Source organism: Scheffersomyces amazonensis, assembly GCF_036850825.1.
Source record: "Scheffersomyces amazonensis strain UFMG-HMD-26.3 chromosome Unknown RJT21scaffold_3, whole genome shotgun sequence".
NCBI lineage: Eukaryota > Fungi > Ascomycota > Pichiomycetes > Serinales > Debaryomycetaceae > Scheffersomyces > Scheffersomyces amazonensis.
The window spans coordinates 1,137,071-1,159,709 of record NW_027042743.1 but is presented as its reverse complement, the minus strand read 5'-3'; the positions used below and the strand labels follow the sequence as shown (position 1 = coordinate 1,159,709).

Sequence of the window (22,639 nt, the reverse complement as noted above, 5' to 3'; positions counted from 1 at the left end):
AGGGAAAATCCAATAAAGTTATATATATTTGTAGTTGTTAGAAAAGTTTAAGTTAAAAAAAAATTAATTAACAAGCTTAATACAAGTTAGTGCTGTTATTCATGGATCCTCTGATTTTAAAGACTCTTTACGAATCTACCGAATATGTGGTGGACAAATTGATTAATGAACCAGACTACAATTACTTCAATAATGCCATCCAGAAGGATTTGCTTAACAAGAATTGGCAAGAGTTAGTGTCTAGTCAGAAATCCCACGAGAAAGATTATTCTTTAATGATATTAAACAATGAAGCTAGACTAGTGTTTTTATTGTTCAATTATCACTTACCCACTTCAGATAATCCATTTGAAAAACTCGATAAGAATTATATCAATAGTCCGCATTATTTTCCTGATATTGAATTTTTAATTGATTATGCCCATCATGAATTAGATTCAATTATTTTGGAAATACTTTGTAAAAAGCAAATTTTAAGAAAGACTCAGATAACCAATATGGTTCATCGCTTATTTGCATTAACACTGTCATTGTTTTTTCCTCCACTTGCTGAAATTCCTTCGAAACAAAAACCACAATTTAAAACTCTTTATCGTATCCACAAAGATCTATTCGACGAGCATTACCAATTCATCCCCCAATCAGGAAACCAAGATAAAATGCAAATTACTGATAAATTTTTGCAAGAGGCAATTGATAACTTCGAACTAAATAAGCAACTACTTCTCAAATCAGATCATACAACAACAAGAAAAGCCAGATCAAGTATATTCCTAAGAGATAAGTTTAACAGATTTACTCAGAATTTCTTTTTACTTGAGACATCCCAATTTTCCCAAGATAAATTTAAAAATAGTTGTTTTTGTAATTTTAATAACTTTAATCTTCATAAGGCAGCTTATGTATTTGGATCTGCCCTTCAAAAGTTCCACATGGGTATTCTAGTTGATGGAAATGCTAATTATCAAGATTACGACAATAGAAATAACTTTGGAGAAGAAAACTTTCATATTTTATTCAACAAGGTCGTTTTAATGCTAATAGAGGAAAGGATAAGATTGGGAATAGTTTTTATGGCTGATTGTATGTTAGTTATTGAGCTTGATGAAAACCCACAGCCTACTATTATACACAACATGGATGGTCCTATGTGTCAGATAAGTTGCAGTATGAGATGTTTCAAGTACTCGGAAGCACGTTATGGAATTCCATGCTTGTTTATGATAATAGTCCATGATCATTTTCTTAAAGTTCAGAACCGAGAAATACAGGAAATTCCATTTCAACCAATTCGGATTACTCCTAAAGACAAAACTGCTAACCATAAGTGGCAGATGGAGTTTTTGAAATCGGAGTTGGAATCCAAGTTTGTAAATTATGTTCCAAACGAATCAGGCGACTATGTACACCAAGTGTATCCTAGCATTATTATTCCAGATTCTTGTTCTGCAGTGATGCAAAAATTTAACTATAGAGAACTAGATCATTACTTTAAGGATGAAAACTTTAGTGAAGCCTTTGCCGCCGCAGACAAGTATCCAACAAGGCATTATTATGGTTATTCACTTGATTTTGGCAAAAATTTTGATTCGTATTTTTTCGGAAACTATATGATTTCATTATTCTTTATACCACCATGTAGATCTACAGGACTATTTGCACGAGGCTCGTTTCTAAAGAAGTATGCTTTAATTCTAAAAGTGTTTATTTCAGAAGTAGGCTTAGGTTTATTATTGGATGAAATCAAACCATACGCCTCCGAAGGAGTTAAACAATTTGAATTGTTGACCATTGGTTTACAACAACAGGATGATAAGGTGTTTTTCTACAGTATCTTTAAAAGCAAGAATGGAGCACCCATAAAACCCATTGGTTATAGTGAATCACGCAATGATATTACAAGTATCCACAATAATGAGCAGCTTCTACGTTCCAGTGATTTAAAGAATTATAACCATTGCCTTAGCAGTTTTCAAAATATGAAATACGACAGACGAAGGACGCAAAATCTAAGAGAATTGGAAAAGGAATGTGCTGAGAGGATGAAGAAGCACATAGTCGAGGGGGATTCTATGCAAGCTATCAAGAAGATCAAAAGGTGAAATATTAAAGTAAAATAAAATGACATAATATTACATAGTATTTCTAACTAATATACAACAACAATAAATGGAATATTATAAAATTCCTAAATGTTCCAGTTGTCCATTTGAGTGACCGGGTCACTAAAAAATGCAAAATACAGTGAAGAAGTAAATGGGGGGTATGAATAAACTATTTTTGAAGTGGTTGACCTAATCTACTTAAAGTTCGAAGTAATACTTTATTATCAATAGATTTTGTAGGTTTAGATGAGATATCATATAATGGTAAAGGTTTTGATATTACTGAATTATGAGTATCATTTCTTCTTGTCATATAATCCAGTAATAAAGAAGATACTTGATCCTTTAATTTTGTAGTTTCAATGGCTTGTACAATTTCAGAAACTTTAGACATTTGATAGGTTGTGTGATAAAGTTTATCAATACCAGATTCGAGATTATCACCAATTTTTTCCTTCACTTGTTCTAAATTATTATCAACACTTTCTAAATATGAATTATCAAGAATAGATGCATCTACTTGTTCTTCCTTTTGATGTAATAAATATTGTTCAAGTTGATCTTTATTAACCAGACTAGTTATGGTTTCAGGTAATTTTTCAATTGGTTGAATGGCTCGTTTATATGCATCTTGCCATTCTTGTTTTTGCTTTATTAATGCCTTTAATTTTTTAGAATAAACATCAATGTTATGCAAATTAATTTCATTTAAAGGATTCGGTATACGAACTTCTTTACTTAATGTATCATCAGTATCAAGATTGAGATTACTATACCAACTAATTGAAATTAATTTTTCAACAAGATCTCGTACTACTTCTTCTTTAATAACTTTGGCAATATTTAATACAGTTTGATCTTCAGTACTGCCTGATTTAGAATTATTATTCTCTTCTTGTTGTAATCTTTTCTTAAAGGACCATATTAAAAGTTGTCTAACTCTATCAGGTTCAGGTAATGAAGTATCTAAAAGTTTATAGTAATCAGATACTGGAACGTCTTGATGAGGTTCTCCTACAAATCCATTACCTATCGACAGAACTCTTTTACCTCGATTATAATAAGATGTTCTTCGTTTACTATTTTGTTTATCTCCAGTTTTACTTACCGGTTCATCAAGTGTTAATGTATGATGAGATACTTGTTCAACATAATCATCTTCATCGGAATAATGACCTCTATCTTGAATAGGTGATGATAATTGTATACTAGATTCATCCAAAAAGTTATGGATCTTCCGTGATTGACGTTTCTTTGGATTAGTGATGGTTGTAGAAGTAGTTTTAGATCGTTTGGGATTATGTAGATCTAATAAATGTAAATCTTCATCATTATGCATATCTCGTGAAAGACTATGGATTTCATCATGTAATCGAGATACAGGTGTACTAATTGGTTTTCTCTTCCGTTTGGATCCATTAGCTCCAGAACCTGTATCCGTTTCAACTGATTGACTTCTCTTATAAATAAATCCTTCATCTTCTTCAAACAGGTATTTTTGGTTGGTCTTAGGTATACGTTTTTGACGTGATGCTGATGCTGATGATGTTGTTGATGGTTTTGGTTTTGGTTTTGGTTTTGACTTTGAATTGGAATTCGAATTCGAATTGGAATTTGTGGACGATAGGAGATCATTCAATCGATTCTTACGACCTAATACGGATTGACTACTCGGTTGACTCATAGGCTCATCGTCCGAGTCACTAACTACTCCAGGGTGATTTCGTGGAGGTGAGAGACTAGGGAACTTGGCCAGTATACGGTCGTTTTTGCTCCCGAGTTTTGGTCCCGAGCGTTTCCCTGTTGTCTGCGGCCGCACACTCACTTGTTTCTTCGCCACTGGCTTCTTTTTCGGTGCCATGACTGTTGTTAGACCTCTCGTTATGGGATGGTTTTGTTTGTGGTTTTGTTGTTTTGATTTTGTTTGTGGATATAGGCCGCACTTTGGCAGGCTGTGTGCAGGACCAATGTTTTTAAGTATAAATATACTACTTGTATGGTATTGAATAATGTGATTAATCAAGACATTCATATAGAATGAGTGGTATAAGTAAAGGTGAGGTGCTTAGTGCAGTATCACCATGTGGGAAGTTCGTTGGAATCGTTCTGATAGCACGTCTGACGGTAGAGATATACGCCGTTGAGTCATCGAGTGTTTATCGTTCCTATGATCTTAATGATAGCTTAAGAGATGTGTACGGCAATGGAGTAGAGCAAATGGGTAATGTGAAGTCATTGGTGTTAACTCAGTTCACATGGGAACCTGTCAGTGTGGGTTTACAGTCGTCTAAGTTTGGTGTAGTTGTGGATAACTATGCTGTGTTATTGATGTTTGATATTCGTGATGACCATAATAAACCCATAATTATTCAGCAACTGATGGTTGAAGGCATTGATAGGTTTCAATGGATACCTGAAGCTATTGGAGACGATGAAAAGCAATCTGGGGGAGGTGGATATGTTAATTGTAAACAAGTGGTTGTTTTCACGAAATTCAATTTACACATGAAGCTCTACTCACTTGATTGTACGCATATCTTAGTTACCATATTAAAGCCGTTGACCAATGAGATATTGATTAGACCTAATAAGGGCAACAAGTATTGGTCTATAGTGGCTAGTCCCGTGGAATATAATGCCCATTGTTCTATATATCATTTCTATAATAAAGGTTCAATCAGTTCTTTATTCCAAATCCAGAAATTACCATTCAGCATAATCACAGCTTGTTCAATCCATTGGTCATCATCTGGTAGTTGGTTAAGTTTCTTTGATGAATCTAGTAAGTTGTATGGATTTGAAATGAATGTGGTGCCGTTTCTATCTACCCAATTGGGTGGAGAGACTACTACCACCACTACTACTAATGCTGAACCTATATTGACTATAAAACATCTTAGTGATGAACTTCTGACATCTTCAGGAAAGGTAGAGCTTGCTAATACTAATTATGTTGATTCCTGGATTAACACCAAATCCAGCACTAATGATAATAATGAGTGCATACTTGTTGCATCTATCAGTGACAGATATGAATTCGAATTACTTGTATATTCCATAAGTACTTTAAGGTTAGTAAGGAAGACAGGATTTAATCAGGAAGTATATGGTACTGGATGGGTTCAAACGGCAGATTCTAATGCTATTAAATATCGACAATCTACAAATATTACCCTTGCAGATACGACTATTAAGAAGATCCACAGCGAACACTCTACGGTGATATTACAGGTGCTGAATACAGTGATTATATTGCAATTGATAGATGGACCAGAACTAAAATATATTACATCGATCCAGTATAACTCAGATATAGTAAGTGTTTCATTTGTTAATTCTAATCTGTTTGTTGTAGTTACTGATACTCATATCATTGATTATGATCTAACTACTAATAAACTTCTGATTCCTTATAGTGGAACTACATCTACTCTTAAAGATGCAACAGCTGGTGAAGAAAGATTAATCATTCTACAGGATAATAAGTGGCAGGTAATAAATAAAGGAACTAAATCAGAATCAGAAACAGATTTCAAACCACAAGTATTTCCACGACTTAAGAGAAATCGTCCTGATACTACAAATAGATTAACATTGTTATCTAATAGCTTTACAGCCGATGAAATTACAGATACATTTGATGTACGGAAACGTCCCAAACGTTCAGTGATATAATCATAAGTATCATTTATTAATAATATATATACAAGTAAAGTTTAGGCCTTCTTCTTCTTTGGAGCACCCTTATTTCTCTTCTTTCTATCTTGAATCATATGTAATCTATACGTTTCTCTTGGATCCACCAACTTCAATTCAGGGAACCATTTCTTGAAATCTTTAAATGTTGGAATATCTTCATTGACTCCATAGTACTTAACTAATTCTGGTCCCTTTAATTCGGCTCTCAATATGTTTGTCCCCAATCTTTTACATTCTGGATTCCATGGATGCCCGAAAATAGCAGCTGCAAGCTGGCGTGCTTGGTTAAGTCTTTCCTGAGTCGGTACCTTCTTTAACACCGAGCTCATTGTTGGTTGTAGACTGTTTTGGTGTTGCATATGGTATTAAGTATCATTTTATATTTTGAAAATTTTTGGTGACAAGTGAGTGCACACGACTTTGGCCGGTGTGCACGACTTCTTACTGTCTATAACTACAATAACTACAATAACTACTAACACCACCATCACCACTATCACTTCTAGTGCTACTCTTCGCTGTAGTAGCAATAGTTATAGCAATATCTGCTAATGTACTATGGCGGTGTATATTCTGATGGAACATGTAGTGTTGCGACATATTAATATTTTGTGTTGCTAGTACATGTGTAGCACAAGACACCGATCCTAGTTGATGAATACTAAACTTGAGGTATAGCAACCTATGGGGATAGTTAGATATATTTGTATATATATTATTTACACTATTGTGCTTCTGAGACTTGCATAATCATCAGAAATGGACCAATTGCATTGCACCTTCAGTTTGACTGGATCCACACGATCCAGGCTGTGTAGTAGATGCGGTACGGCTACTCTAATCTACGGCTCACTGGAGTTAACCTGTTCAACTCACAATATATTCCTGTGTATTCTGTATTGTTTATTCTTCATTTATTCTGGCTGATTTACTCTCACTGTAACCCCGATTATTGTAGTATTTAATCACTACTATAACTAGCCAAGGCTGCAACTCAATCCTATTCCTAATCGGTATTTATTGGGCTCTATACAGGAATCAAGACCTGCCACTTTACATAGCCTGACAGCATTGAAGAAGAAGCTGTAAGACTATAGTTAATTAACTAACAAATACCCATATATTATATATTATTTACTTAATTTTAGTGAGACTTGGTACAAGTCTATGATCAAAGTCCCTGTTGCATGTTATACTAGTACCGTTCTGAAATTATCATCGTATCGTAATTTCTAACTGTGCTAGGCTTCTATTTTTAACTGCAACTTATTATACTTTCACAATTTACAGGACGTGATAAAACATCTATATTACAATGTCTGGACGTAATAGTAAGAATAAGAAGAAATCGAAACCTTCCAAGACACCTGTCTTACTTGTTGAAGCTCCCACCCAACAGGATCTTAATGACTATACCCCAGAACCTTTACCTCCATCTCGATCAGAAGATCCAGCTCGAACTCTGGGAAGATCCCATTCCAATTTCCCCTTTCAAGCAAGTCCACAACTACGATCACGATCACGATCACGATCACGGTCTAGGTCTAGGTCTAGATCACGATCACGATCACCACCTGCATCACCCACAGATAGAATTTTCCAAGATGAATACGATCCCAATAAATCTTATGATAGATCAAGTATATCAGGATCTTCCAGTAAACCACATCACGTAAATAGAACTAGTTGGATTCAAAACAAGTTAGATAGAGCTGGATCCAGATCACCAGAAATCAAATCTAAATCATTTATAAACGAAGCTACTAAAGACAATGATTTCGATGCTTTGAAAGAGGGTTTGGGATTTGCTTTAGGAACTTCCCTGAATAGTGCTAATTGGCTTCCGGTAAACCAGGAATCCAAACCAGTTACTCCTATTATAAAATCTGAAGATACTAGTTCTCAAGACTATACCAGTGTTATACCGATGCTTGATTTATTACCCATTGGTAATGATAATACTAATACTAATACTAATATTCAAACTCAATCTAATAATTTAAATTCTAATTCTAACTCTTTAAGACAATTTAAGAGTAACTCCAGTTCGCTGAATCTAAGACATTCCGGATTGGATCAAACATCTAGTCAAGATATTTACCATGATCTGGTAGCCATAGAATCAGGGAACGGGAATGTACTCTTAAAGGTACCTAGTAGTCATGATGGATCAGGAAACTTTATTACAAAAATGTCAGAACGTATTGCTGGTACGGGGAGTCATCAAAAACCCGATACATCACCAGTAAGACGAGGTTCTAAAGTTAATCCTAATCTATTGACACCATATAGTGGTAATTATAATGGTCTGACATCACAAACTAGTTTTCTTGCCCCATCTAATCATAATGAACCAAATACTACAGAATCAATTGTAGAAGGACTTGGATTATATTTAACTAATAAATCTAGTGAAAGAGTAGGAGGATTAACTAAAACATCCAGTTATGAACCAAATCAAGAATCTATAGTACAAAATTTAAGTAATCAATCATGGAAACGACTTTCATCTCATCATACTCCCCATTCAACAACCGTTGGTAATATGTATATATTTGGTAAATCCTTAAAATTATTTTCTCCTCAATCCAAATTAAGACAATTATGTTATAAGACATTAACTTATAGTTGGGTTAATACTACATTATTAATTCTTTTATTTTTACAAACAGGACTTTTGGCTTATCGACAATGGAATCCATTACATCTTCATGGATATGTTTCCGAAGGGTATAATTGGGCAGATTATGTATTAATAATGATTAATATTATTTATACGGTAGAAGTAGTAGGTAAAATTATATCTTATGGATTTGCTGATGATCATATAATGTATGAAGAATTGGGACTTGATTATCCTGAATCAGAAATCAAACAATTCTACTTCAATCCAAAGTATATTCGAATATTATTAAGATCATTAGGGTTATATACTTCTAAAGCACTGGCTGCTAATCTCAGATCACGTTTTGGATCTAAGAAGAGTAACAACAACAGTAATAATGATACTTCCAAAGTATCTAGTGAATCAGCCACAGGAAGTGGATCTGGTTCTGGCTCTGATAGTGATACAGGAGGTGAAGTTAATGTAGAAATTGATCTTCAACCTACCAATACTACTAAGGGAAGAGATGATAGTAATATTACCAATAATTCATATTCTGCTAGATTATTGGATAATGAAGAAGATCGAGAACATCTTGAACAAGTGCCCGTAGCAGAATCGCAACAATTCAAACTTAAAAATACATTTATCTTACCCAAAACTAACGGAGGCATTGATCAATTAAAACTTAATCGAGCATATATTCGGAATTCATGGCATCGTATAGATCTTGTTTCTACGGTAAGTTTTTGGATCTCATTATTTCTTTCTATCAATCATTATGATGCTCAACATCATATATTATTATTTCGAGCCTTAAGTTGTCTTCGTATTTTAAGATTATGTAATCTTACGACTGGTACTACGACTATTTTAACAGCTTGTAAGACGGCAATTCCACAATTAATTGATGTTTCAATATTTATTGGATTCTTTTGGTTAGTCTTTGGAATTATAGGAGTTCAATCATTTAAATCTTCCCTTACAAGACATTGTGTATGGACAAATCCTAATGATCCTACTGATATATTTATAAATTCTCAACTGTATTGTGGTTCATATATTGGATTAGATGGTAATGCTCAACCATATATTTTTAGTAATGGAATTCATTCAACTTCCATTAAGGGATTTAGATGTCCTATGTATTCTCAATGTATTGAAGGACAGAATCCTTATGCTGGTACAGTTAATTTTGATAATATCTTACAATCTTTAGAAATGGTTTATGTAATCATTAGTGCTAATACTTTTTCAGATATTATGTATTATACAATGGATACGGATAGTATGGCAGCATGTTTATTCTTTATATTTGCTATGTTCATTTTAACGGTTTGGCTTATGAATGTATTTATTGCTGTCATTGTTAATTCATTTCATATTCAACATAATAAAGAAACTCAAGAACAATTAGTTCCTACTTCAAAGCGAGGAATTTTAGGATTCTTATTCCCCTCCAAAGATGGTTCAACTTATGCTGAAAGAATTAGTAAATTAAAGGATCAGAATATATTTTTAAAGTATTACTATCGACTGGAATTCATATTTGTAATCCTTATCTTTCTGGATTTAATAGTTCAATGTCTTCGAAATTATACTATGTCTGATATTAGACGACACCTGCTTTATCGAATAGAAGCAGCATTTACGGTTGTATTTCTCGTGGAGATTGTGGCTCGATTCCTCTTTCATTTCCCTAACTTTCGGCTATTCTTTGCGTCTCGAAGAAATACTTTTGATTTATCATTAGCCATAATTACTGGGATTATTATTATTCAACCCATTAAGAATAAGTTGGGTCATGCCTATTATTGGTTAACTATCTTTCAATTACTTCGATTTTATCGAGTAGTACTTGCATCTCGTATAACTCGTAATCTTTGGATAAAGATTATGGGGAATGTTCGAGCCATTTGTGATTTAGCATTATTTTATTTCATTCTTTTAGGACTTGTGAGTATAATTTTATCTCGATTCTTTGAAGGAGTTGTACCGGAAGATGAATTTGATCAAGTTCCATTTCCTATGCATACATTACCTAATGTATTTGTAGGATTATATGTTATAACTTCTACTGAGAATTGGACAGAGATTCTTTATGCCATGACGGAGTATTCTAAGAATCCCAGTTCTCGAGCATTCTCAGCTATATTTCTTATTGCTTGGTTTATTCTTTCAAATCTGGTAATTATGAATGTTTTCATTGCCGTAATAGCCAATACTTTAGAAGTGTCAGAAGAAGGGAAAAGACGTAAACAACTTATACAATTCATAGATAATATGACTAGTCGATTACAAACTCTTCAAGTTGAAACAGGATGGTTGGGGAAGTTTAAAAGACGAGTATTTAAGAGTTCTGCTCGTCGTGATGAACTTGAACGAGCCGTAGTTAATTTGCTCTTAACTGGTACAGCCGTTAGTGATTTCTTAGAACATGAAGTTGAATCCGATAGTGATAATACAAGTGTTGGAACTAGTAGTAGTGAAAGTATGGTAGAAATTGATGATTCACCAGTTAAATCCTTACCACAAACTCCAGTAAGACGATGGATTTATGTTAACTATGCTCGAATTAAGAATTATTTCCGGAATCCATTCTATTCAAATGATAGTCGAAAACTTCCTATATCATTAGAAAACTTTGACCCGGCCAATTTTGCTCGGAATATCTTAACTGAACGGAACGCTTTGATTGTTAAACAGAACCGATTCTTGGATCGAAATCCGAGGTTTAATTATGTATTTTATATTATATCTCCTCATCATTGGATTCGAAGAATGAGTCAAAGAATTGTGGGGCCATCATATGGTGATAGAATCGATGGAGTTAATCCCTATAAGAGAGTCCTGGAAATATTCACTCTTGTTATGTTTATTTCTACTATTGCTTTAGTAGTAACTGCTTGTTATTTAACTCCGTTATATAGGAAAAAACAAGTTGAATTATATGGCAATTTCAATTGGTCCTTTTGGTTAGAAGTGGCATTTAATGTATTATTTACTATGGAATTTCTTATAAAAGTATTGGCTGATGGTTTAATATTTACTCCCAATGGGTATATGAGATCTTCATGGAATTTAATTGATATGCTTGTATTACTTTCCTTATGGATTGAACTTATTGCTTTTCTTAAAGATGATGGGAATCTTGCACGATTTGTTAGAGGATTAAAGGCATTAAGAGCTCTTCGATTATTAACTGTTAGTGAGACAGCTAAGGCTAATTTTCATAATACATTAATTTCCGGTTTTGGGAAGATCATTAATGCAGGAATCATATCTCTTTGTTTATTGTTCCCCTTTCTGATTTGGGGGTTAAACATCTTTGAAGGTCGATTAGGGTATTGTCTTGATGGTCAATCTCCTTTAAGTATGTGCTATAATGAATATCAAAATGATGTATTTAATTGGAATGTTGTTAGTCCTAATGTATATACTCATCCTTATTTGGAATTTAATCAATTTGGAACTGCATTTGCAACTTTATTTGAAATTGTTTCCTTAGAAGGTTGGGCAGATTTACTTCAAAATTTAATGAATAGTACTGGAGTTGGAACTGTTCCTCAGACTGATGCTTCACCATTTAATGGAGTGTTTGTTATATTGTTTAATTTTATTAGTACTATCTTCATTTTAACATTATTTGTTTCAGTTATTATTAGTAATTATTCCAAGACTACTGGTCGTGCTTATTTGACTTCCGACCAAATCCTGTGGTATCATGTAAAAAAGATTCTTTTACAAGTAAAACCATCTAAACGGAAACTGACAACCAATATGTCAACTATAAGAAGATTTTGTTATCGATTAACTATTGAAAAGAATGTTTATTGGACTAGATTTCTTAATATCATTCTCTTTATCCATGTAATGGCACTTCTTCTTGAATGTTATCCATCATGGATGGCTCTTGATTTATTTAGAAAAATCGCTTATACGGTGGCAGCAGGAGTATTTCTTATTCATTATCAAATGTTATTTATAGCTCAAGGAATTCATTTATTCTTTAAGAATAAATGGAATGTATTTGGTTATATAGTAGCACTTGGAGCTGTTATTACAACAACTAAATATATTGGAATTATGGATGATTCAGAAACTGAATATGTTAATATTAATAAATTATTCTTAGTCGGAATCTTAACTTTTGTTATTCCTAGAAGTAATAGATTAAATCAATTACTTCGATTTGCATCTGCTAGTCTTCCAACTTTCTTATCATTGGCATTTACTTGGGCAGTGGTATTTTTAGTATTTGCAATTGCTATGAATCAAATCTTTGGACTTACCAAGATTGGACCTAATGGATCGGGAAATATTAATGTTCGGTCAGTTCCGAAGGCCCTTATAATGTTATTCCGGAATAGTTTTGGTGAAGGTTGGAATTATATTATGCAAGATTATACGGTTGAAAGTCCATTTTGTACTACAAGTCCTAGTATAGATAATAGTGATTGTGGTAATAAACAATTTGCCTATATCTTATTTATTGCTTGGAACTTGTTATCTATGTATATCTTTTTGAATATGTTCGTTTCATTAATCTTGGATAGTTTTAGTTATATTAATCACCGGTCCGGATATGGAGATCTTATTCAACGAGAAGAGATCCGGAAGTTTAAACGTACATGGCAGAGGTTCGATCCCGAGGGGACAGGATATATAAAGCCTATTCAATTACCGAAATTACTTCATGCCTTAGATGGAGCTCTTTCATTCCATTTCTATTCCGGAATACTTGAGATTCCGGTTCTTTGCAATCAATGGTTTAAACGGAATGATATAAGTAATCCGTATGATGTGACCCCGAACTACGAGTCGATCCGGAATACTTTGGACTGTATGGATATCCCCAAGATCCGGGAACGGAGAAAGGCCTATGAAACATTCATTGAAGAAGCATTGTTAACTATGGAATTGAATAACGATCCGGGAATTCTGTTCACTCGCATCTTACTCCAACTTCCACTCTATACATCTTTTGAAGCCGGTCAATGTCTTAATCTTATCGACTTTCTTGAACGAAGATTATTGGTTCAAAGAGTAGAGAAACGGTTACATACTAAACGAGTATATGAAACTATTGCTTCTTATGCTTGTAGATGGAAGTATCGTCAAAATCAAAATTTAGGGATCCGAGATACCAATATCGGATTTGATCTGGCCCTACACCGGAATAGTTACTTACATAATGAAAATCTTGGAGTTAATTTAGATCCCGATAATGTGAGTGTTGATGGGTACTATGCGAAATCCGAGGTGCTTGACGAGGATGCGACCGGGGTCAATGTTGAAGACGAAGACGATAATAATGATGATGATGATGAAAAGGAACAGGTTGCACCAGAACTTGAACTGGAATCCATTCCCGACCTTCATCCTGAAGGTACATATATCCCTCGATCACCAATCCGAACCTATACCACTACCAAAAAGGAACCTACTCCATTCCTTGAAGTTGCTAGAGGCTCTTCGGAAATGGCTGGAGTTCATATTTCTCCATTCTTAACTCAAGAAGAAATCAATGAACAAGAAGCTCATCCGGATGTATCATTGATGGACTTGTCCCGGATAGACCACAAGGAGTAGAAGTAAGAGTTGTTAGTAAATAACCTAGAGAGTATATAGAAAAGTATAATACAGGACTAACTATAATACATGACTGAGTATATATAATACACGATTAACTATAATACAGGACTAAGGTATAATATATTCTATGCGATGATCTATAATGTACAATCTAACTAATCAGTCTTAATATCATTCAAACCCAAATCTTCATTTTGTTCATAACTTCTTTCAAATTCTTCAATAGACATATTTGGATCATTATCAGGAGCATAAACATTTTGAATATATGATGAAGCTAACGGATCAATCATATTAATAGTGAAGGGAATTTTCCCATCAATAGCATCTTCAAGTCTGGCAAAGAATGTTGTCCATCTTGATTTATTTTCATCATCCATTGAATCGGATGATCTTGTAAATACTCTAGAATATAATTCTTCTTTAACTTGAGTTAATAATCCTTCAATTGTAGTAAATCTACCTCCAAGAGTTCCTGGAGTTAAATCTAAATTTAATTCAGGAATACTCATACCACATGTTTCACTCTTTAAGATATCTCTAGCTAAATCTTCTGGATCAGTTACTTTTAAACTAATCTTTTTTCCCATATCTGGAATAGCACCTCCAGTTTTAACTTCATTAGATTTATAACCACAATAATCACATACAGTAGACATAATAATAACATCTTTAAAATGAGGAATATTAACAGTTTTCATATGAGTTTCACATGGTTTAAAACATGATGAACAAGTAGCATGAAATACTTGAACTTCATTCTCAAGGTTTTCAATTTCCGTTTGATCAGAAATGAATCCAGTTGATTTAGGATTAAATGATTCATCATTATCATTATCATTATTAGATGTAGAAGTTGTCTTGGTAGAAGATTGAGCTAATGATGATGAAACATTATGAGCAGTAGCTGATTTCTTAGCTTCTGCTTCTTCTTGTTGTAATCTAAAGGCATCATCAGCAGAGATAAGTCCTAAGAATACATTTTGTTCGGCAGTTCTAGTATATTCATACATAGCCCATTTATGTTGTGGTTCACCAGGAGAATATTCAATCCAAGAATTACCAGCTGGATCATCAATAGTGAATGTTAATGGAAGAGTATTTGGTTCAGCATTAATATAAGAATGAATCTTATTAATAACTTCATTAATCTTTGTATAAATTTCTGGTTGAACAGATTTTCTAGATTCTTGATCAGCTTGTAAATCTTCAATCATATCTTCTAAAATTCCTTCTACATTAGTTAATTGACCTCTTTTTGGAGGAATTTCAATTTCTAATTCATTAAATCGAACCATAGCAGTTTCAGATTTAACCACTTGACGATTAAAATCTTGTTTATTTTCAATCTTTAATACATATCTTGCTCCCTTTTCAGCAATTTGAGCAGCAGCTTGTATTTCACTATTCTTTAATCCACAATGAGGACATTCAAATGACATAAGAATAATTTCTCGAAAGTAAGGAATCTTAGTTAAAAGTAATCTAGTTGTACCATTTTCATGACAGTTCATACAAAGAGATTCGATCTCTTGAACTGGATGACCTTCAGCATCAAATGCTCCAGTTTGTTTAACTTCATTATTAGTAGATGAAGGTTCTTGTTCATCATCGACATCTTGAGCTTGATCACCTATTTCCGGGAAAAAGTCTTCCTTTTTCTCGGTTGTTGTTGGGGTTTGATCGTCAGACATGGTAGAGACGAGTTTAGGTTTCTTTTCAATATGAGACTCTTCAAAGTCTTCAGTAGGGTGGGGATTTGCAGACATTTATAGAGGTTGTAAAAGAAATATTCGAGATTGTTCTGGAGCTTTCGATGAGGTAGAGTGCACGTGACAGACAGGTGATCTGGCACGTGAATGTTAGTAGCAAAATTTTACTAATGTGATGATAAAGTGATGGTAAAGTGTATGATAGTAATAGTTAATTAGGGAAATAAAGTATATGACAGTAATGGTATTTGATAGTAAATGATGGCAATAGAATATTATAGGTATAGTAACAGTACCATATTAGTGTCTATATTAGTATCTGTTTTTACTGTGTTATCTTAGTTATCTTAGTGATTGTATATGACTTCTATATATGATACTGTATATGATACTGTATATGATACTCTATACGATAATGTGATACTGTATCATATATATTACTATTTATGATATATCATCGTTAATTATACAATGCAGTAAGATGTCTTATTGTTTGAATGTGTCACAAGATGTCAATTACTGCAAAATATTTTCTTCAATGGTATGGTGAATTGCACGTGATCGGCTGTGATTCTGTGTCGGTTCGGTACGGTCAGCCGAGCGCAGAGGTAGCGTGAGGAGAATTACTGATACGCCACACTAGCCGTACGAAGAGAAGGAAGTAACAATAGAGGGTAAGGTAAACTGTGGTAGAGTAAGTAGAGAATGTATCGTAAGTGGTATGGTATACACTGCAGTTGCAGTATAATTAGTGAGTCACTATAGTATTGTTATGTACTGTAATGAAAAATTGATTAGTTATAGATAGTAATACTACTGAGTAGTACTAAGTAATCTCACTAGTGTTCCACTGTACGTACTTACTCTCCTGTATTATACTTTAGTCTACTCTAATGTACTTACTGTAGTGTACTCCATATACTTACTGTTCTATATTTTACTTGCTATACTTAATACTATACTTATTTTATTGGCTTGTACCCACTCGTCTACCCTCATCTCTGTACTGTAAAATTTCGTATCTGTACACTCGTCTCTGTGTTCACTTGTCCCTATACACTCTTTTTGTATACTCTTCTCTCACTTTTTTCAGTACTTTTCTTTCTTCTTCTCCACAGTGACTGAATATACGCAGCCACAATTATCTTTTCGTTTCTTTTTTCACTACTAACCATTACTAAATCCCACTAATAACCACCATATATAACCACTACTAAGTCACAGTGTATCACATTTCAGTAAGTTCTACAGTATACTTCAGTCCACTCCATAATTTAGTGAATATTTGAACTAAGTAACTCAGTAACTAAATCCTTACTCAGTAAAGAACACTCAGTACAGAACACACTACACAAATCTCACCACTACCACTAAATACACACAGTAACACACTACACATTACACACGACAAATAACTAACCACAGATGAACTTACAGGATAGCTGTACGCCTATAAATCCGGCCCTAACCAGTCAGCACGACTTGGAACCTTCAGCATCATTATCATCCTCCTCATCCATGCTCCGTAATCTGACCTACGATCTGATTCTTACTACGGCTTCTACTACCACTTCTACTACCACTTCCACCACCACTGGAGCTCTACCTCATAAGCAAACCGAGCATAATATCACCGAACCTGACTTATCCAATACTCATTCATCTATAGTCACTCGACTTTCAACTCCTCCACCTCCTGTATACCATTTATCTACTCCCAATATAACGTCTTCTACTACATCCAAACCTCATGAAAATGAATCAGTAGTAACTCCATTCCTTGTTAAACATATTAGTGATCAATCAGCTATTCCTAATGATAATTTCCATAAGTATTGTTATCGTCATAATCCAGAAATTACCTGTAATAAACATACAGATGAAGCTAAAATGAAAAAGATTCAATCTTCATTGGAAAAACTTCCAAGTCGAGATCAAGAAGCTATATCTCATGTATGGTCAATCTTTAGTGCTGCACCATCTCAACATCGTCAGTTGATTCTTCAAGGACTCTTATCTCAATGTTGTTTCCCTCAATTATCATTCATATCTCAAGAAGTTTCTACTTTAATTCGTATTGATTTTATTTCAACTTTACCAGTAGAAATTTCTCTTAAGATATTATGTTATCTTGATTGTCGATCACTTTGTAATGCTGCACAAGTTCTGAAGAAATGGAAAAGTTTAGCTGATGATGATCGAGTTTGGCATCATATGTGTGAACAACATATTGATAGAAAGTGTCCAAATTGTGGATGGGGGTTACCATTAATGCATATGAAACGAGCACGAGAAATGACTGAAGAAGATATTAAACCCATTAAAAGAAGAGCTTCTATAACTCAAGATGATGGAAATACTTCAACTGATGATAGTACTCCTAATCCAGTTAAAAGACCTAAATTAGGTAATGAAACTATTGAAGAATCTAATTCTCTGGCAATAGTTGTATCACCTCCAAAACCAATAAAAAAACGGCCTTGGAAATCAGTTTATTCTGAAAGATATAAACTTGAAAAAAATTGGAGAAATGGTACTTTTACAATTAAGAAATTTTTAGGTCATAGTGATGGAGTTACATGTCTTCAATTTAATCGAAAATATTTAATGACAGGATCTTATGATACTACCATTAAGATTTGGAAGATTGATACTGGAGAATGTCTTAAAACTCTTGAAGGTCATACTAAGGGAGTTAGATCTCTTGTATTTGATAGTCAAAAACTTATAACTGGTGGATTAGATTCTACTATTAAAGTATGGAATTATCATACTGGTCAATGTATTGCAACTTATAGAGGTCATGAAGATTCAGTAGTTTCTGTTGATTTTTCTGGTAAATCAATTGTATCTGGATCAGCTGATCATACTGTTAAAGTATGGCATGTAGATTCAAGAACTTGTTATACATTAAGAGGTCATACTGATTGGGTTAATTGTGTAAAGATCCATGCCCCTTCCAATACAATTTTTAGTGCTTCTGATGATACTACAATTCGGATGTGGGATCTTCAGAATAATCAATGTTTAAGAATCTTTGGAGGGGCCGGAAATAATGGACATATTGGTCAGGTGCAAACGGTTATTCCGTTTACCTATAAGGAGGACTTGATAGAAGATGAGAGCGAGAGTGAGAATGAAGGTGATAATGGAAATAGAAATGGAAATGGCAATGGCACTACCAATACTCATAGTCGTCCACTGACTGCTCCGGCTGCACGTGCTTTCGATAATGTAGAAGCCGGAGATGTAGTTAATGCCGATGAGTCTAGTCATGAATTATTATGGGATGCTAATTACCCTACGCATTTACTCACTTCATCACTTGATAATACCATAAAATTATGGGATGTTAAAACCGGGAAATGTATCCGAACTCAATTCGGACATATTGAAGGAGTATGGTCTATTGCGGCTGATACTTTCCGAATTATTTCCGGAGCTCATGATAGTCTTATTAAAGTATGGGATCTTCAGAATGGGAAATGTTTACATACATTTGGTAACACTTCTAGTGTAAGTTGTGTAGGGTTGAGTGACTCTCGATTTGCTGCTGGATTAGACAGTGGAGCCGTAAAGATGTATTGTTTTGATTAGGTTATTTAATATATGTAAATTAGAGAGAGAGTTTGATAATTGTAGTATGATAGTGCGCATATATATTAAACGTACAGATATGGAGAGTCGTCTATAACTAAGAGACACTCTTAGAGACTCTCAGATTCCTAAGAATGAAGAGATTGTATAGGAAGAAGTACTGTTTTGTTTTGCGTCCGATTGGGAAGTTGGAGGCGAAGGAGGAGGACGAATAGTAACGTCTGACTCGGAAGATTTAGTCGAAGAATTAGATGTATTTCGACTACTAATAGTACCATCACTACTACCACTGGCACTTGGCCAACGTCTAGCAGTGACAGATGAAGATTGGAGGTGTCCAGCACCAAAATAAACCGGAGATGATTGGAAAGTAGGATGAGTATCAGGAGATGAAGGATTGGATGAATTAAAGAAGCAATAGTTGTCCAAGAGTTCTCGGTATGATTGAGGATCGAGGGATGGTGGAGCTCCAAATGGAGGCCGTTCTGGCTTGGCAGTATCGGGAGAGATGTCCGAAGAATCATCGTGTCGCATAGTAAAAGGTGGAGATGATAAACTAGATTTAGCAGAGGGAATTGACGATTTATCAAGTGATTCTACACTATCATTGGGCTTTGCTGTGATAGTGGAATTATTGTTATTGTTGTTGTTGTTGTTATTGTTGGTAGTCGTAGCACCACCTGGAACTTTGGGTTTGGTGTTGTAAGATGAAAGCATGGGCAGCGACATATAGAAGTTGTTCTTTTCAAAATCATTGATATCACTGGAGGAGGTATCTTCGTCCTTCTTGTTCAACTCGATTTGAGAGTCCGAGACAATCCGTTTGAGATACGAGTGGGAGTATTTGGGTTTCTTATCGTGTGACAGAATCCGCAGGTTCTTTGGAGGATTGTAATCGGCTGGAGGTGGAGGTGAAGATAATTTGGTAATATGGTGTTTGTTATTGTTGTTATTGGAACGAGACTTTTGAGCTTCTCGTGTAGTTCGAATGAGTTTAATGTGGTAGTTTTTAAAACTGTTATTGTCCCAGTATTCATTACGATTGGAGTAGTATTTAATACATATCTGGTAAGTCTTTTCGAGAGTACCATTAGTATTAGTATTGTTGGTATTATTATTGTTAGTTTCGGTACTACTTATTCGGAAACTATTGAATAAGTTTTCTAAGGGGATTTGAAAGATGAACCGATCGTAATTGTTACTCTTTAAGATCTCTGGCCGATCAGGCACATATACTGTAGGAATCTCTATAATAGTACACCAATTGTCAAGGGAGTATCGGACAATAAGGTACTTTTCAAATGCCAAATTCTTCACGGCTATATGGCCTAATAAGTACTTCTTGTCTACAGTAATAAAAAGTCTTTCTAGAAATACTGGAACTTCCTGTTTGATCTTACTGTCGTATGATGTTAATGGAGTGAAATTAAGAAGTTTTAATTGCCAATCGACTGATTTAGGAGGTGCTTGATACTTATAGTGAGGACTCATATTATTGTCACTATCACTATCTTCTTCACTATCACTATCAAACACTTCGGCATATCGAGGATACTTGGTTTCACCATGGACATTGTTCTCTACAAATTCATCATCATCTTCATCATTCTCTTCATCGTCATCATCATCTTCATCATCGTCATAGTCATGATATGCCGATAAATTCAATTTCTTCATAGTCTTTAAGGTCTCTGTATCATCATCACCATCTCCATTGAGAGTGGGTGAATTACTAGCACTAATGGCGGCTGGTTTATCTTTCTTTTTAAAGTATCTAACATCATTACCACCACCAAAATGAACTTGCTTGTATGTAGGAGTTGTCGGTAATGATCTTGAACGTTTCATAATATCGAAATAAGCAGAGTCATTAGACTTTAGTGAAGGTTTAAGAATCTCTCCCGATTTCTTCCGTACAAGTCGATAGCCTGGCTCGTCATCATCATGAATTACTTCTTCAGTTGGAGGTGGTGAATAGGAAAGTGATTGAGTAATGGGGGGACTGTCAGTAACATCTCCTGGATCACTAATATCAATGTGAGTGTTCAAGAGACTATTACGACGAGTAGGGTCACTAGCCTTTTCAAGTAATTCTCGCGAACGGGAGGGTTTGTGCATGAATCTCATGGATAGCGGGAGGTCGTTGAATGAATCATCGGAGAGGGAGTGTACTAGTGGAGGTGAACTTGAAGTGGTGGTAGTAGCATTGTGAGGTTTAGTAGGAGTCGTAATAATTGGAGTTGTAGTGGAGGAGGTAGGGGATGTATTCGTTGTCGTACTGTTGCTGGTGTCTAGATCGTTATGGTAATGGGCTACAGGCAGCATCGGCTCGTACGTAAATGAATGTCTGCGAGTATGGGCAGGATGATGGGAGACTTTGGCCGCTTGTGGGGGGTTATCATTCATGAGGCCAGGGAGTCTTTCAGTAATTTTGCTGCGATTCTATTAGTAATAAATAGTATTAATATTAATATAGTAAGTAATAATTAGGATAAATTTTAAATTGTGAAATATTTTAACTTTAATTAGTGGGCAGTTAGTGAGAAAGAATTAGGGAGAATTAGTGAGTAGTTAAGTTTTAGAATTCACTATGGTCAGTAAAAGGAGGGGTGCTTAGGGAGAGTCTCACTAATTAGAGGGAGGGAGATGAGATATCCCGCACTGCTTACACAAAACAGCCCACAACTCCAACTCGGCTTAAGCAGGGGATGACTCTCAGGGGACTCGTGTTAAGTGAGTTACTGAGGGTTCTGAGAGTTACTGGTGGTTATGTTTTCTTACAATTTGTCTATAACTATCTACTACTATTGATTGCTACTAATTGCTAATGTTGCTGTTATTACTACTAAGACCAGTACATTGTTTCTCACTACAGTCCCTTCGGCTCCTAATAAATGCGCTTTCAATTAAAGTTTTTCAGGGATGACTCTCCTCATTTTTTTTTTATTTTTTATCCACTATGGGGAGACACCAGCAGACTATCAGCACTTAGTATCGTACAACTAGTGACACTGTCACTACAACTATTGTGTCCTACTGTAACTATTGTGACTAATATTACTAATTTACCAATTAATGACTACTGTACAACTGCAATTGCAATTGCAATTATAATAACAATAACAATTGCAACAATTAATAATACAACTACAAATACTTCTCTTGCACTCGATAATTTCGCTTTCTCTTATCTTCATCACCTGATGTCATTTTCTTTTCTTATTATTCTTCCCCACATTTATTCAAAACCTTCTTTACATGTTATGTGTCTTTCGTAATTGTATTTCCATAACTACCTGTCGCTGTCACTCTGTTATCTCTCGGTA

The 22,639-nt window shown here is 34.5% G+C and overlaps 8 protein-coding genes across 8 annotated transcripts; 4 read left to right on the top strand and 4 right to left on the bottom strand. All coding sequences in view use genetic code 12, as the record gives it.

Annotated features, from left to right (window-relative positions):
- The first annotated feature begins 6 nt into the window (after positions 1-6).
- On the top strand, positions 7-2,188 carry RJT21DRAFT_34770 (uncharacterized protein). Its single transcript, XM_064884235.1, has one exon. The coding sequence runs from the start codon at positions 102-104 to the stop codon at positions 2,100-2,102; it is 2,001 nt and encodes a 666-aa protein (XP_064738620.1). The 5' UTR covers positions 7-101; the 3' UTR covers positions 2,103-2,188.
- Positions 2,189-3,983, bottom strand: RJT21DRAFT_34771 (uncharacterized protein). The gene has a single exon (XM_064884236.1). It carries the CDS (start codon positions 3,964-3,966, stop codon positions 2,275-2,277), a length of 1,692 nt encoding a protein of 563 aa, XP_064738619.1. The 5' UTR covers positions 3,967-3,983; the 3' UTR covers positions 2,189-2,274.
- Positions 3,984-4,042: 59 nt separating this feature from the next.
- RJT21DRAFT_34742 (uncharacterized protein) lies at positions 4,043-5,801 on the top strand. Its single transcript, XM_064884233.1, has one exon. The coding sequence runs from the start codon at positions 4,143-4,145 to the stop codon at positions 5,778-5,780; it is 1,638 nt and encodes a 545-aa protein (XP_064738618.1). The 5' UTR covers positions 4,043-4,142; the 3' UTR covers positions 5,781-5,801.
- RJT21DRAFT_120416 (mitochondrial 37S ribosomal protein mS33) lies at positions 5,787-6,157 on the bottom strand. Its single transcript, XM_064881720.1, has one exon. It carries the CDS (start codon positions 6,131-6,133, stop codon positions 5,822-5,824), a length of 312 nt encoding a protein of 103 aa, XP_064738617.1. The 5' UTR covers positions 6,134-6,157; the 3' UTR covers positions 5,787-5,821.
- Positions 6,158-7,829: 1,672 nt separating this feature from the next.
- On the top strand, positions 7,830-14,106 carry CCH1 (Cch1p). The gene has a single exon (XM_064881719.1). It carries the CDS (start codon positions 7,996-7,998, stop codon positions 13,999-14,001), a length of 6,006 nt encoding a protein of 2,001 aa, XP_064738616.1. The 5' UTR covers positions 7,830-7,995; the 3' UTR covers positions 14,002-14,106.
- ZPR1 (zinc finger-containing protein) lies at positions 14,107-15,762 on the bottom strand. Its single transcript, XM_064881718.1, has one exon. It carries the CDS (start codon positions 15,696-15,698, stop codon positions 14,160-14,162), a length of 1,539 nt encoding a protein of 512 aa, XP_064738615.1. The 5' UTR covers positions 15,699-15,762; the 3' UTR covers positions 14,107-14,159.
- Positions 15,763-16,892: 1,130 nt separating this feature from the next.
- RJT21DRAFT_135269 (ubiquitin-binding SDF ubiquitin ligase complex subunit) lies at positions 16,893-19,352 on the top strand. The gene has a single exon (XM_064883247.1). It carries the CDS (start codon positions 17,142-17,144, stop codon positions 19,311-19,313), a length of 2,172 nt encoding a protein of 723 aa, XP_064738614.1. The 5' UTR covers positions 16,893-17,141; the 3' UTR covers positions 19,314-19,352.
- An 81-nt stretch (positions 19,353-19,433) lies between these two features.
- Positions 19,434-21,638, bottom strand: RJT21DRAFT_1302 (uncharacterized protein; the record flags this gene model as incomplete). The annotated part of the gene is made up of 1 exon (XM_064882996.1): positions 19,434-21,638. One exon carries the CDS (start codon positions 21,636-21,638, stop codon positions 19,434-19,436), a length of 2,205 nt encoding a protein of 734 aa, XP_064738613.1.
- Positions 21,639-22,639: the final 1,001 nt, after the last annotated feature.